Here is a 16,322-nt window from a genome sequence, read left to right on the forward strand (position 1 = left end):
ATGAGGACGACTCAAAAGTCCAACTGACGAGGTGTGGTATTCGCACTCTTCAGTTGGCAATCTGGGATGGACTGAACAAAGAACACGTGAAGAAATTTCTGGCAAAAAATCGACAAGTTGTTGTCAAACTACAAACCGCAAGTATTCAAAGTGTTCTGCTTGATCTACATGGGGTAACTCAATCATTGGATATTGTGACTCACAGCGGTTCAACATTTGCGATGATTGATCGGCTTTTCGTTTTTCAATCTTACTGTGAACAATGGGCTGCTGCTGAAACAAGAGAACTCAAGTTAACAAAAGCTGAATGGGACGAAGTGAAGAACCTGCGAGACCTCTTGGCAAAGCCAAACCAACAACCGTGAATCTTCAAGCTGTTGATGTAACCCCAGGAGTTTTAATGAAGGAATGGCGAAAACTGTGAAAATTCTTGCAAGAAAATGGTGGACAAATTGTAGAAGGAATTCTGTCCTTCATGCAGAAACACGATGAGAAGCTTTTTGACAATATTCCTTTCCTTGCTGGAGTTTGTTGACCCACGGTATCGGATTCTTCTTACCTCAAGGGAAATACCAAAGACAAAGGAAGGGCTCCTTGATATTGCTCAATGACATGAAAAACAAAATCTATTGCTACATTTGAACTCAGTGACAGAGGTTGAAGAAAATGAAACACAACAAAAGGACAGGTCTCAGAGTAGCAGCCATGTTAGTCTGTATTCGCAAAAAGAAAAGGAGTACTTGTGGCACCTTCGAGACTAACAAATTTATTTGAGCATAAGCTTTCATGAGCTACAGCTGATCCGCTGAAGTGAGCTGTAGCTCACGAAAGCTTATGCTCAAATAAATCTGTTCTCTAAGGTGCCACAAGTACTCCTTTACAACCAAAGGAGTCGTCAACAATCGAATTTGCGGTTTCGGAAAGTTCACATCCTTCAGAAATAGCAGGCTGTTCTCAAACTTCCGTCTCCACTCTGAACTTGTTCGAGCGTCCATCCCTGAGACCTCTTCAACCATCACAGGGAAATGGAGATAATTCAAGCACCAATGCTTCAGAAGATGATGCCTTCAAAAAGGAATTGGATAAACAAGAAAGATACCAGCGAGTTTCTGCGATTCATAATTGTAATGAAGCATTATTCAAGAGAAACTTTCAGGAAGATTGTGTGGTAATGGAGCCTATTGGTAGGCTAAAAGTTAAGTCTGTTTTTGAGGCCATTCACAACTACTCACACCGCATTCAGGCTGCTTCGAGAATTGCTTCGAGCATGCCAACAACTCAAGCTAGTGTAGAGTGACTGTTTTCAGCTTTAAAGTTAATTTTAAATGATTTGCGGCAGGCTATGAAAGACGACTTGATTGCTGCAATAATTTTTTACAGAATGAATTATGAATGATTCTAGTTTGTATCATTGTTGATGACATTTAAATTGTTTTAAAAGTCTGAATAAAAATAATGTTTTTTCAAAATTACAGGATGCACTTTTTTATTTAGTTAAAAATTAATTTGAGTCAGAGCACGGAGCGGAGTCAGAGCAGAGCTGGAGTTGAGCAATTGAAAAATTTGATTGCTCCAAATCCCTGCTTTGTGCCATTGTTGGGCTTGTTGTGGTAAAAGCCAACATTCCACACTTTCTGTTTAAATGAGAACATGATCTTGTACAATAACGAGCAGCCAGAGAATTTCAAAAGAAAGAAAGAAATTTTCTCCCTTTGTCTGGTCTACATTTTTGTCAAAGGGATTTGTTTCTAATTCTGTCAAATATTTGGCATTTAAACTAAATGTCCACAGTTAGCACCTAGATGTTGTAGGGCCATTCTGAGCCTAAGCTAGCTAAAATTTATTTTCTCATTCTCTAACAGAGTACTTTCAGTGTAAATCTAGCCAAAATAGATTTGACAAGGATTTAGAGAATTGTCTGTTCTTAAACATCATTCTTCATTGATTTATTCCCTCTTTAGTAGTTTTTTTGTTTTACATTTTCTTAAAGCTTTTCGTTTGATCTTGGGTCAGTTTTTACCCCGATGGTAAAAAGAAATACAGAGAAAACACTCAAATAAAAATATTAGAAGGAAGCCCATGATAGTTTACACTGCATGGGATCAAACTCTCCTCATTCCTATTGCTAATCCCTCAGCACCACAGAGCAACTGGAAATCCTGTCTCTTCAGTGGTGTTAATATGGATAGATATGAACTTACTGTGACATTAGCTCCAACACCGGTGTCATAGTTTCTCTCTCTTCACATGGGGAGACAGGTGTGCCACCACCAGAGCAGAGTGATGCTAGCAGCCAGCACTAGTACATATGTGTATGTAAGGCCCCAGCGGTTCCGGCTCTTAACATAGTCATTGGGGTGATCACTATGAATACAGGAATTTTATACATTTCACTGGTTTGTAAATCTAGGGAGTCCAACTGCAGGCTCTTCTCATTGTTTCTGAAAACTGAATTTGTTCATATGTTTTCATTAGGTTGACAGTGACACAATTTGGAATGAAGTTCATTCATCTGGTGCTGCTCGCCTGGCTGTGGGCTGTCTCATTGAACTTGTTTTTAAAGTGGCCACAGGAGAATTGAAGGTTGGTATAGCAGTAACACTCAGCTCTGATATAGGGCTCTGTGCAGAAATGACAGGGTAAGATTTATGGCCTGTGTTATACAGGAGGCCAGACTAGAAGATTGTAACGGTCCCTTCTTGCCTTAGTTGACAAGGCCCTTATGGACATCAGCAAGCAAACACAAAATTTACTAACCTTAAGGATGGGTTTTAAAAAAAAATCAACCTCAGATAAGATCCCGAAGCCACTCAAGTCAGTTTGCTATTGACTTCAACAGGGCCAGAGTTCAATACAGTTGTTCAAAGTATGCTCTACCAGAAACTCTCAGTTAAAAATATTAGTTTCCAAAAAATGCAGGCTGCCTTTGTCCCTTAAAAATGAAAGGAAAGTTGACACATTGCTAAGGGCTTGAGTGGAAGCAAAGACTGCTCATCTGAGTGATCAAGAACTAACGAATAATTACAAAACTGAATTAGCAACTCTGACTGCAGCTTCTGAGCACACTCTGTGAGCTACCAATGTTCTTTTGTCTGATCTCCCCTCTGTATTCTTGTTGGTTTTTATGTGTAGAATGGATTTGCTGTTGTTCGACCTCCAGGTCATCATGCTGAAGAGAGTACACCCATGTAAGTATGTGTGTGCTTTAATTGGTTTGCTTCAGTGTTTATAGCCTTAATTAAGAGAACTCTGTACGTGATATGGAGCTGGAAGCTAGAAAATTAATTATTTGATTTATTATAGACTTCCTTGCTGAGTGATGTACAATAGAGCATCAAATTCAAAGCTGTTGGTAATACTTTAGAAGCAGGAAAGTTTCCAGTCCTCTTTTTGTTTAATACAGTCTGTGTTAGAATCATGCTTAGAGATTGCGTCTATTTATAAAGCTACATTGGTTCTATTAATTCCATCATCCACATCTATTGTTTATGTGGATAAAGAGTGGTTTGTAAGTTAGGTACACCGTAGGGGGGTTTTAATATGGAAGAACAGTGATATGCCACTTATAAAAGTTATGCCTGATATAGTATTATATTTTGGGAATATAACACCAATTTATAAAAAGCATTTTTTTTTCATAAAACAGAAACTGAAGTCAAATCTTCCACTCATTTAGCTTTGCTGGGATTTTATTCCCCTAGAGTTGAAAATGTTTTGGCCACATTGGGTTGGGCTGATTTCAACTCTGGTTCCCAAAAGGTAAGAGGGTAATAAACCATATTAATGACTGCATCTCCCTCAACCCTGGATATAATTTGTTTCTTGAACTAGTACGTGCCTGGCTTCATGACCAATGCTCAGATCCTTTGGTCCCTTGATACTTGGTTGGTGTGAGATCAGAGAGTATTTACTACCAGATTTGAATAAGCAGAGTTCTTTGAAGCTTCTCTGAACTGGTCCCCTGTGCTTCAGATGATTTCATCTGTATTGCTAAAATCCCTTTCTTTCTCTCTGACTGCACCCCCATTTCCCTCACTTGTGAGAGCCCTGAAACTTTAAAAATCACTGACTGGCAGATTGTATACTTCAGCAGCATCTCACAGTAAAGAGTGTTGGAACATATAATAGTGTTCACCATTTCCCATGAAATCACTGAGTCACCTGTTGGCGTGTGGTTATTTTTTGTGTGTAATCGAGCACATATGTATCTGTTAGGGAGGAAGAAATAGTGAAAGCAATAGATATTTCTTCCTACTTACTGTATTATGTTTCAAATTATATATATGTTAGGACCGAGGTGAACCTATAATTAACACCCCTTTTTTCCTCTCTCTCTCGCTCATTACCTCCAGGGGGTTCTGCTATTTTAATTCGGTGGCAATTGCAGCCAAGCTTCTCCAACAGAGACTCAACGTTAGCAAAATCCTTATAGTGGACTGGGTGAGTAAACATTTATTTTCACCGAAGTAACAATGGAAGCTCTGTCAATTCCTCACAGAGGAGAGCCATTATTTATAACTCAGTGAACACAATCTGACTATAGAAGCTCAGAACTAAAATTCACTTTAAAGTGGTTTATATACAATAAACATTTCTTTAAGGGCAACATCAAGATTTAAAGTCACAGCACTAAATTTACCATATTTTTTCCATTTCCCCCCATCCTCCCCTCCCCCCAATCCTGAAGAAGCTATCAACCCTTCAAAACAAAACCTGTAACACAGATCAGATCCAAACTTCAAGATGGGTGGCTGCACCAGGCGCTGGTTGAGATTACTGGGCATGAACATTATGTCCATCCCAACTCTGTTCTCATGAGCTGACAGAGTATTGAAACTGACAGGGTCCCTGACTGGCTTGGCTTGAGCAGCGTTCTGGACAATTTCAGTAACCTGCTTGAGGGATGGTGCAACATTATTCACATTTGGGCAACCCAGCAGCACTAGTGGGTCACTCAACAGAGAAGCTAAAATTTTAACAAACTTGCAATACTCCTTTTTGGAAGTCTGATTGCTTTCTCAGGATCAGGATGTGACTCATTCATCTATCTAAGTTAAAAAAAAAAATGTTCAGGAAAGTTTTCCACTTTGGGTCCATCACTTTTCTCAGAGTTCATTTTACTCTTCTTCCCTTCTCAATGACTTGGTTTTTGTAGCAGAAATTAAAGGACAATTTGGAGAAATGTCCCCTTTTGTAAGCTGTATTAGTCCCTCAGTACCTGGGTGATAGGGGAATTGGCCTGTTTGATTGAGATCATTGTGTTTTGTTTTCTTTGCACTGCTGTTAAATTTCATTCGTAGGGACTCATTCCTGCACAGAGCTTAAATGGGTGTTTGACCTGCAGACAGGCTGCCTGGTCAGATTTATGGTGATTAACATAGCTCCTCCCAGTTCTGTCCAAGAGAACATCCTGTTTTCATTCAGGTGTATAATTGAGGTTAATTAATTACCCAGTTATGTTGAACTGAAAGGACAGTAGAACCTCAGTTTTACAAACAGCCAGTTGTATTCAAACCTTATTTCATGATGTGGGGGGAGAATCACATAACAAAAGTGGTGCAGATGAAAAACAAGTCGACATCCCTTCATATTCCGATACGATCAATACATTGGAGATTTCTTCTTGTCCTTCAAACCACTGTAAAGTAAGCAAGGCAGTGCACCATCCTGTTGCCACTTACGCACCATACCAACTGTGGTTTTGTGAGGTTAATTGTATGAACTCTTCAATTTCATTAACTCCTCAGTCCCCAGCTAGCTAGTAAAATAAGGATTGTACTGTATAACAAAGCTAATTTTAGTATTGTGTGAATCTATTTTAGTTTTCAACAAACTGCTTCACTTAGGTTAGAAAGAACCATCCTGATGTTTTTCATCTGGACTGTTACTAGTGTACTAATCCTCCTTATCTAATACAATCTCTGTCCCTGAAGGACGTGCACCATGGGAATGGTACTCAGCAGGCTTTCTACAGTGATCCTAACGTTCTTTATATTTCACTACATCGCTATGATGATGGAAACTTCTTCCCAGGCAGTGGAGCTCCTGATGAGGTAAGAACATAAATAAGCAGGATACCTGCCCTCCATATAATTACTATGATTGGCACCCCAGGATTTTATTGGTAGAATCTGCTGCTGGTCAAGAGTGAGATGCATTGACAAAATTGGGGGGGACTTCCATAGGTCAAGAAGTGAAATGACAGGGCACTATAGGAAAGCTTGTACTGCCCTTGCTCACATGAATGCCTATTAATGCTTCTCTAAGAACCCATTTTTGTGTGTTTCTAAAGTTCTAGCAATACCGTAAAATTTACATTTTGTCCTGGCAAGGAAAAGAGACATCTTGGTAGAGCATATTCAAAGAATCAGGATCAACATGATTAGTCTCTCATAAGTCATTATTGGACAGTTGTTCAAACAGACCCCATTGCTTAACAGACTAAAGTCTTCTCTTCATTGGAGAACACAACTTCATGTGCATTTCCTTCCATCTAACAATGCAAGCTTTTTGTGAGACAAAACAAGAAGAGGGTGCCCATGGTTTTACAATTACTCCATGGGCTCACCAATCCTCTGATCTCCTGGCGCAGGCTTGGGATCCATCTCTTTCTGCTGGCCATGCCCTGTCATTGCTCAGAGGAGCAAGTGCTGCATTTAGACCTGCTTTTCCTGCATTCAAAAGCTTGGATATTGGATTTTTAGCTACATGTTCATTAGAACTGTTGGACAATGTCCAAAACATACTCTTAGAATCCCATAAGCCTTCTACAGACAAGGCATATGAATTAGAATGGAAGCATTTTTCTATTTGGACACACACATTCTATTTGGACACACAGATGGACACACACATTCATCAAGTACTATTTTTTTCATTCTACATTCAGCCTTATCCTTCAAGAAGCTGATCATAGACCTCTCCTTTGAAAGCATACCTGTCATCTATTTCTCCTTTCCATTGTTTATTCTGTTACAAAGGGCCTGTGGCCTTTGGCTTATGGACCCTTTACTGGTTTTCACAAGAAAACAGCTGTCAGGAAAAAGTCAATTTTGTTTTAAAATACCTGTGACGTTAGTTTGCCCATCTTATCTTAAGCAAGCCAGAAGTCATTCTTTGCACAGAATCCTATAGCACAAAGAAAAGGAGTGCTTGTGGCACCTTAGAGACTAACCAATTTATTTGAGCATAAGCTTTCGTGAGCTACAGCTCACTTCATCGGATGCATACTGTGGAAACTGCAGAAGACATTATATACACAGAGACCATGAAACAATACCTCCTCCCACCCCACTCTCCTGCTGGTAATAGCTTATCTAAAGTGATCATCAAGTTGAGCCACACACACACACAAACTTGATGATCACTTTAGATAAGCTATTACCAGCAGGAGAGTGGGGTGGGAGGAGGTATTGTTTCATGGTCTCTGTGTATATAATGTCTTCTGCAGTTTCCACAGTATGCATCCGATGAAGTGAGCTGTAGCTCACGAAAGCTCATGCTCAAATAAATTGGTTAGTCTCTAAGGTGCCACAAGTACTCCTTTTCTTTTTGCGAATACAGACTAACACGGCTGTTACTCTGAATCCTATAGCACAGTGGTTCCCAACCTCACTGTTAGCTGACTTCATTACACAAGACCGGATGTTTGATTTACCAGAGTGGGCTAACAGAAAATGTTTGCTGTTAACTCAGACGATTATTTCAATTTGCTTGTAGGTTATTTATCCCTATTGATAAATTCTACACAGAACTGCAAATGAATTCTGTTTTGGCAGATGTAAATGGAAAGGGGAAAAAAAGGTCATGAATGAACCAAACTTTGCTGTGTTTAATTTAGGTAATTAGTAAAGTCCACAAAGACTCCATAGTTTTGACTCATATTGATTTAAACAAAGTAGTTCATTTCTAATGGAGATGCAGTTATAAAAATCTGTATACATGATTCAAAGGGCAATTAAAATATTTTAACTAATTAACTATATTTATTTTGAAATGTTGATAATTTTGAAAATCCATAGAATTTCTTGCCCTGTCAGTTTTACCCTTTCTGTTCTGCAAATTTTGATGTTCCTTCCAGTGTCTAAAGAATATAAAGCACAGCCTTGTTCTAGTACCTTGTTTGTGTATTATAATCATAGCCAATGACCAAACATTTATGCAGCATTTAACTGATGCTGCAGGATGGACAAGGAGTACAAACTGATAGACTTCTGCTGTACTTATATTCATGCTGAGTCTTTAAAATAATTTAATAGTGTAGTGATTGATTTGTCTAAAAATAAATATATGGGATTGGAAGGACATTCACTCTTCACTAGAATATAACTCGTAAAATATGGAGCATAAAGTGGTGCGGTTTCCTGATGTTCTCGCAGGAATATTTACAAAGTACAGTTCTGCCAAACAGAAATTTTAATACAGGAAATAATAGTAGAATATGTATTAAAATTAAACGGATGGATGGACAGACTGTTTTCTAGTAGCTAGTATTTATGGTCAGGCAGCCAAAGAAAAGTTTGAATCCCAGATTCTGCAATTTATTTAAACTGATATAGCAATTTATGTAGTTGTATAGTACATCTAAATTGAATCTCCAGACTGGTTGTATTTAGGTAGCAACAGTATACCAGCACTTCACTTTAGATATGACATAGAAAGGAGATTCACATTTTTCTTCAGATTAATTACCGTAAATGTCATGTCTTTATTTTTCAGCTGCCACCTCTAATAAAGGTACATGCACGCTGTGACAATGTTCACAAATGTGCACATAATGATTCCCATACTACCAATAGCCAGTTAGCTCAATGTAACTATTTGTTGCAAGCCATATTTTCCACCAGCAGAGGGGGCCCTCACTCTGAGTCAACGGCCCTTGGAGCTGCGTGAAGAAAATTCACATAATAAAGCAGGACTACAAAGTACTCTTCTGAGTTTTGTGATAAAGCTGAAGATGAATTATATAAAACTATTCCTTCAGTAGGGCAGTCTGTCCATTTGAAAATGGAAAAGGTGCTGGTATATTAATGATGGGACTACATGCTTAGATAACACGCAGTTGTTGGGCTACCAGTGGTCAGATATTTGTGGGTGCTCACATAGAATTCAGCACTTGTGAGAATATGAAAGCTTTAATAACTGCCTCCATTTGGGGACCCAAAAAGCTCTAGAAAAAAAGAAAGCATCCCAACAATGCATTCTAAATAGATCAATCAGTCAGGAGCAGAGCAAATCGATGGGATTTAAAGAAATGGCTGGCTACAAAGATATATTACCAGCATCAACAGAATGTCCATGAATTTAACACATTATATTTGTCCACTCCTTCATCCCTTTTCTCAGATCGGCACAGGACCAGGTGTTGGTTTCAATGTTAATATGGCGTTCACTGGTGGCCTCGAACCACCGATGGGAGACACAGAATATTTGACTGCTTTCAGGTAACATTCAAGCCTTCCTTTCACAAAACCCATCTTGGCTGAAATCAGATCTTTCTGCAGTGAAATCTCTTTTCTTTTTAGTAAACTAAAAATAGGATTGCAGTTACTTGAGTGTTCTGTGACTGAAAGCCGATGCAAAGAAAGGAGAGGGGTGTGCCTGCTCATAGCAATGGATCTGTGTGAGCAAGGTGCCGAATGACTGGCACTTACTGCTCAGCAAAAGCTGTGCTGGTCTGGTGTACAAAATTACAGTAAGCTTTAATGAATAAGCTCTTCTCTGGTCTCTCTCTCTCTCTCTGTCTCATCATGAACAAGCCACTCTAGAGGGAGATGGACCCAGAAAGGCTTTTTGCCAAGTCATTCCAAGTAGGAGTTTTGAGATGCCGTTAGAGTTACCGTTGCTGAGACCAGTCAAATTTTGGGAGTTTATTCCGGTCCAGTCTGTTCAACTGCCGTTCCTTCTCCTGGTGTGGGAGAATTGCTCATGCAGCTCCCACAACACTGGTACTGCAGCACTCCCGCCTCACCCTGCCCATCTCATACAGCTGGAGTTAGCAAGGGGTAGGAGCTGTGTTAGAAGTGTTTTGAGGGATAGGGCATGGGGGCAGCGAGAATGAAGAGTGGGACAGGAAGCACAGGAATGGGAGAATGGAGCAGAGGGGTACCCCGGGTGGTCACTATTTCAGGGGTGAGTATCCCATTCTGTAACACTGAGAATTATTCTGCAGTTCTCTTGCTGTTAATATTTGCTTGGCCTTATGCTGGTGACATGTTGTTCTCATCTAATATATGCTTTTGGTACTCAGGGTCATGTTAGCACATTCTGAGTTTTCACCTCAGAGTGAATAAGAGCAAAAAATCTGCTCCTTTGACCCTAATCTGTCAGAGGGAGCTGAGTCAATATGGCATCTGTTGTGTTCATCCCCTTCCATTCAGATAAAGCTAATGCATTCTGACTTCCCTCTGGATTGTGGAGAGAGTTGTTCTCCATAGCCTCACCCCTTGCCAGGTCTGTGGGGAATTTCTTGACTAGTTTAATGCTCTGGGCCTTTATTATGGGTAGTCCCTGGGGACCAACCAAAATTGGGCTACCATTGTCCTAAACATTGTATAAACACAGAGTACAGTCCCTGCCCCAGAGAGCCGACAGTCTTCAAACCCCTTTGAATTGACCAGGTGCAGTCACTGCTCTCCACACAGTGGCTGACACAAGCACACACAACCTTATAATATATTATAAAAATTACTGAGTTTTCCAACTGCCTTTTGTTCTTGGGTTGGAGTTTGTGAGCAGATTCTTCTTTTCCATTCCCATTAGTCCCATCTTCACCCACCACAACAACGCAAGAAACCAGAGAGACATGTGATTCCACATGAATCAGCTGTACTTGTAGGTCAATACCTGGGCCACCCATGAAATGTCTTTTGTAGCTCTATTCCATTGTCACCATAGGAGTAAGGCTGCATTTTGGTCAGTCTTGCTGCTCTAGTAGCATCAGACAGGCAGGCAGGATAATTGTATCAACACAAGTCCTGTGATGCTGCAGGAAGCCACAGCTGCAGACTATTGTCACTAGCTCAGGGTTGTCTGACTTTGAAAATAAGTCTCTCACCACTGCCTTTGGTGTTTATGTAACTATGGGAAGCAGCTCTTTTGTAGAAATATTCTCTTCCATTCATGTTCTCTCTTTAACACAGGAGACTTTCTGGGTCATTCATTTTGCTCTGCTCTTACCGTTTATAAGAGGATTAAGACAGAACAAGGCTGTGCAGTATGGTAGAAAATGACTTTTCAGAGTCTTGACTTTATCATATTGTGGGAAGGGATGCACAGAATACTGGAGCTTTTTCACTTGAGAGAATTTTTGTCCAGTAGCACCTTTCTGGAACTGTATTGAAGATTTACAATAGTGCTTTGTTGAGCTGCAAGGGGAAAGCTCAGGGTAGGCTGATGCTACGTCACTGATGCTTAGTTTAGAGCTTAGTAGAAGTCTGTAGTAATGCACTTTCCCCTTGTGAATGTGGGCAGCATAAAAGGAAAGCATAACAGGTACTGTCAAAACTATGGAATAACAGGGTGAAATGAGGACAACCAACTTTGACTAAAGTGTTACATAATATACAGGTACGTAGACGACCGTGTGTGAGACAACACAGTCCTTTCTTAATCTTTTTACTAGTTTCTTTCCATGTGAAAATATGTAAAGGTCAGTGATCTGATGTATTTGTAGGTTTCATCTTTCCCAGAAATCATTCTGTCTTCCCCTATTTGCATCTTGTTGATGTGGTTTTCTGACTTCAAGTCAGGTTTAATGGACTTCTGGCAAATGTCTGCATAATTTAGGGCGATATAAACATGCAAAGTATGAGATGCAAATATCTGGACATTTTTGAAAATACACAGATGGAATAGCAGCTTCATGAGGTTCCATTGCATCTTTTCAATCAAGTGGAACCAGGAGCATTATTTCCTTTATTCATTGTGTGCACATTTTTATCTCCTAAAAATATTAATGTATTTTACTAACAAATAGAGATTTAACTCAATAGATTTTTAAAAGATTACAAATAATTTATATAATTTACAATAATATATAATTAAGTAACTGTCATTTATCTTCTCATTTTCCTCTACTTACAAGAAAACAATGGTGTTATACTATTGTGCAAAGTGGAAGTCTTTTTATCCTAGCACTCAACAAGACTGATCTTTTCATCCTAGGAAAAACCTGTAGCCCAGAGCTGAATGGCAAATTGCTATTACATTTTAATTGAATTTCAAGGCTACTGGAAAATTGATCAGAAATCTTCAAAAAAAGAACATACCCAACCATTGCCTAATTGATGCCGACACTTATTGACCAGAAAATACAACTATTCAGGGTACATACACCAAACATGGTCTTGGCCATCATTTTGCAAGTGCTGTTGGAAGAAAAGTTCCTTGGCTGACCAATCTTATATATAGTAACGCCAGCCATATACACACATGCACACACCTTCAGCGTATAAGTTAAGTTGGAAACCTTTTTAATCTTATGCCAAGTTTGTTCATGATAATACATTATCAAGTGACCTTTTTAAATCTTATCCAGCTTCTTTGAAAAACATTTTCCTGAATCTTTTTTTATTGATTTTAATGTAAAATAATGCTTTGAAGTTTAAAATTTATAGTCCCCTGAAAGTTAGACAAGAGAAGGGAATGGGTCATATATCCTTGTGTGTGTGTGTGAGCCCCATGAGACAATACATGCCTTGAAGGCAGCACCTTGTTATTCCGACCCATCGAATGCCACGTTGCATTTGCAGGGGATCAAACCTAAGATGAAAAAAAGATAAGAAAATTGGCCCTAATGAAATCCAGAAGCAGCAGGCACTTTCACCATGAACTTGGAAACTCACAGCGGAGAACTGAACTTTAATTCAAACCAGTCCAAATGCCAAACTGTGAAGCTTTGAAGTCTGTAGAGGAATCAGTGGAAATCCTTTGAGCTAGGCTGAGATATTGGTACACTATTTTTTCTACATTAACTCCTACGATTCTTGACTACACCGTGTTTACAATAGAAATGTATTTCTATGTAAAAACACGAGGAAGAAAAATGTGCCCAGGTTTGATAAAAGCGTGCATTCGAATGAGGAAGTAATTGGGATAGTTGGCATCATAAAGGAGTCTCCTTGTGATAAACCCGATAGCTGCATATTAAATCCCTAGTTTTCTTGAGGTTCAAAAAGCATTTCAAATAGTACCATTTTCCTAGTTCCAAAGGGAGATTAATAATTTAGGGTTAGGGTTTTCTATTGATCATTATACAAATAACCTTAAAATAAACCAACATGTTTGAGCTAGAAGTTTGTGTTAGAAGAAGAGCCAAGACATCTTAATACCTTGGGAAGTGGAAATAATTGTGTTTGAGTTGTTTCAAAAGCAAGAGTTAAAAATGGCAGAACTGTTTTATCCATTTGTACTATCCATAACTGAAGGCTGAAATCACAGACTGTTTAGAACATGAGTAGTTTCCACTTTGTTCTGAAGTTGGGGTGACATCCTTATTGATAAATTTTGAAAGAGATCACTTCAACCACCAATGGACATTCCGTATGACAAAACTGATTTGGTATTTCTCTGAGTGCTTGGCACTGTTCCATGGTTTTGTAACAATGGGTATGCTTGCTTAAAACAGTATATAACATTATAATCTAGCTAACCATGTACTGCACTAACATTCCACAGCTGAATTCACCACCAAAGTATTTGTCCAATACAGATTTCATAGATTATGAGGAAGTGTATTAAACTCTAATGTATAAAATGTATGGCATATAATTAAAAGAATTCCTTAAATTATCAAAATGTTATTGGAATCCATTGTTGTTGTTACATAGTTATAGAAACAAACTTTTGTAAAGTTCAGTCAGTAGTTTTACCAGTGTCTGTTGTTTCCTAACTTGTTTTATAAGAGGAAATAATGTTCCTGTTCCTTAAACTCTCATAACATTTTAAAAGGTTATGTTTAATTACGGGACACAAACCTGGCAAGGAAAACCTTAGTAAAAATGTGAAGATTGTGTTCAGGTCCTTATTACAAGGATAGAACAATTACCATTAATACATGAAATAAGGTTTTTCTAGCACATGTTGTAATTCACTGTAAGAATGTATCCCCAATGGAGCGCTAGCAGTTGTGTTGTCTTGTCTTTGGTTTACCTTGGCTACGTGACAGTGATCTCCTGGAGCATTAATATTCTATGTATAATTTTGTTTTAATGTTATTCACCTTTTAATTTAAATTATAAGTCAAATGAGTATTGTTTGTTGGAAGATTCTCTTTGTTCTAGGTTTCTTAAAGACTCACGTACATATAGAAAACTAGGTTTTTTAAAATCATCTATTTATGCAAAAAATGTATACGAGAGGTATGCAGAACTGTACTTCTTGCGTTTGGTTTGGTTTTGTTCTAAAACTTTTTCCATAGAAATGTCATCTTTATATTTTAAATTTTATGTGCTCTGTGTACTTCTTAGCTAAATTCCGAAGCCTATTTGGCATAATAAATTACTGTAGAGATGATTACTGCTATAAATGGAGGGCATGATTTCCAGGGAGAGTTTAGCAGCAGGTATAGATGATGTTTTGTTATAGGATGCCAACAGTAGGGGAAATGTTTCTAAATAAAATAAAATGATATGCATCATTTTGCAGCAGGCATCAATAGCCCTAAAGATTTTAGCATTGTTCACCAGTTAGAAAATGTAAGTGTTCTTTTCAGTGAATTGTACAATATTATATATTGTGCTTTAATTTATGAGGTGAGTGCTAATAGGTTAAAAAAGTTGCAGAAGTAGATAGATTAAATCAATTAAAGAAATTATCAAAATTTCAAATTAAACAATAGTGAAATCATTAATTGAAGATTTACTACAGTGAATTTTAACTGCTGCATAACTGTTCAGCTTATTTGTGATTGTTTTAAGATTAACTGAAAAGGTTTAAGAAAGAAAAGTGTTGCTTAAAAAGTGTAATTAGTGCTTGTAATTTATATAATCCACAACATTTGAAAAAAAATACTTAAGGTTCTAAGCAATCTGGGTTGCAATCCTCTAGGTTCTTCTGACAATCCCAGCGACCACCACACACACAGAGCCCATTCCATATAAAACTGCTGGTTTTATTCCCCTACCTTTCTGTCTATGGCCTTTGCAAAATGCACCTGTCATCACAGTATCAAGGAATCACTTCTGATTTCTCCAGCATTTTCTTTTGGGGTTCATGCTCAATCTTAGACAAAAGAGTATTTTCCCCCATGTACTTAATTTCCCGAAAAGAGCAAGTATGTTGGGTGCATCTGACAAAATGTTGTCAACAAGTAAAGTATTAGAAATGCAGCTCAGTTGCTCTGTTGCTTTTGTTCAAACCTTAAAAAAGGTTCACAGACAAAACTTTAGCCTAAGGAATTTTTTTGAGAGCATTATTGGGGAGTTAAAATAAGAGGTTAGAATGCAATGGGTGTTTAAACAGAGGGTAGCTGGTACCAAGCCTCACAGGAAGGGTAGACAGACTCACAATTTCTAAAAACAGGAGTGTGGACACTGCAGCTTGGGCAGTGGCTCAGGTTCCCCCTGGGTCTGAGCTCACCTGGCTAGCCAAGTCCCACCAGAGCTACAACATCCACACTGCTATTCTTTCGCACTCCAGCTCGATTCCCGTTAGCATGAGTCTGTCTACCTGGGCTGAGAGGCTCTCTCCCAGCTGCAGTGTAGACATACCCATAGAGTACACTTAGTACAGTCCAAAATCATGTGGATGGTGCCATAGGCCCCAATCCTGCAGTCAGATCAATGTGGATGGAGACCTGTGCCCTTGCTGGGACATGCTGGCATATGCTTGCTTAGATCCAGTTGTAGCACCAGAGCAATATTTTAGACCTCTTGTTTGTCACGCCAGTCACGTCTGGTTTGTGAACTTTTGGAGCAGAGATTCTGTCTTCCTAATGTGTTTATCCAGCAGGTAGTGCAATGGGGCTCAATCCTGTTGGAGTCTTGGGGCACTACTGTAATGAAGGGAGTAATGCATTTAAAAACAGCTGACCTAAGGCTTGGGCTAGAGTTTTGGACCTGAGACATGAAGCAAGGAAAGGATTCAAGTCTGGATTCCAGTGCACTAAAATCTCATGCGCTGGATTCATGGAATTTTGCACAGGTTTGAGCAGGCATTGTTAGCTTAGGGTTCTCTGATTATTTCATAAATTCATAGATACTAAGGTCAGAAGGGACCATTATGATCATCTAGTCTGACCTCCTGCACAACGCAGGCCACAGAATTTCACCCACCCACTCCAGCGAAAAACCTCTCACCTATGTCTGAGCTATTGAAGTTCT

General features: G+C 38.8%; 1 protein-coding gene across 12 annotated transcripts in view; it reads left to right on the forward strand.

Annotated features, from left to right (window-relative positions):
• The window catches only part of HDAC4 (histone deacetylase 4), a 474,722-nt gene that overhangs the window by 427,659 nt on the left and 30,741 nt on the right, over positions 1 to 16,322 (forward strand). For all 12 annotated transcript variants that reach the window (XM_077830169.1, XM_077830172.1, XM_077830164.1 and 9 more), the window contains 5 exons: positions 2,476 to 2,583; positions 3,133 to 3,188; positions 4,353 to 4,440; positions 5,934 to 6,053; positions 9,346 to 9,443. In XM_077830169.1, coding sequence (XP_077686295.1) covers positions 2,476 to 2,583; positions 3,133 to 3,188; positions 4,353 to 4,440; positions 5,934 to 6,053; positions 9,346 to 9,443 — 470 coding nt within the window. The remainder of the gene's footprint in view (positions 1 to 2,475; positions 2,584 to 3,132; positions 3,189 to 4,352; positions 4,441 to 5,933; positions 6,054 to 9,345; positions 9,444 to 16,322) is intronic.

The sequence above is a fragment of the Eretmochelys imbricata genome, chromosome 11 (assembly GCF_965152235.1).
Source record: "Eretmochelys imbricata isolate rEreImb1 chromosome 11, rEreImb1.hap1, whole genome shotgun sequence".
NCBI lineage: Eukaryota > Metazoa > Chordata > Testudines > Cheloniidae > Eretmochelys > Eretmochelys imbricata.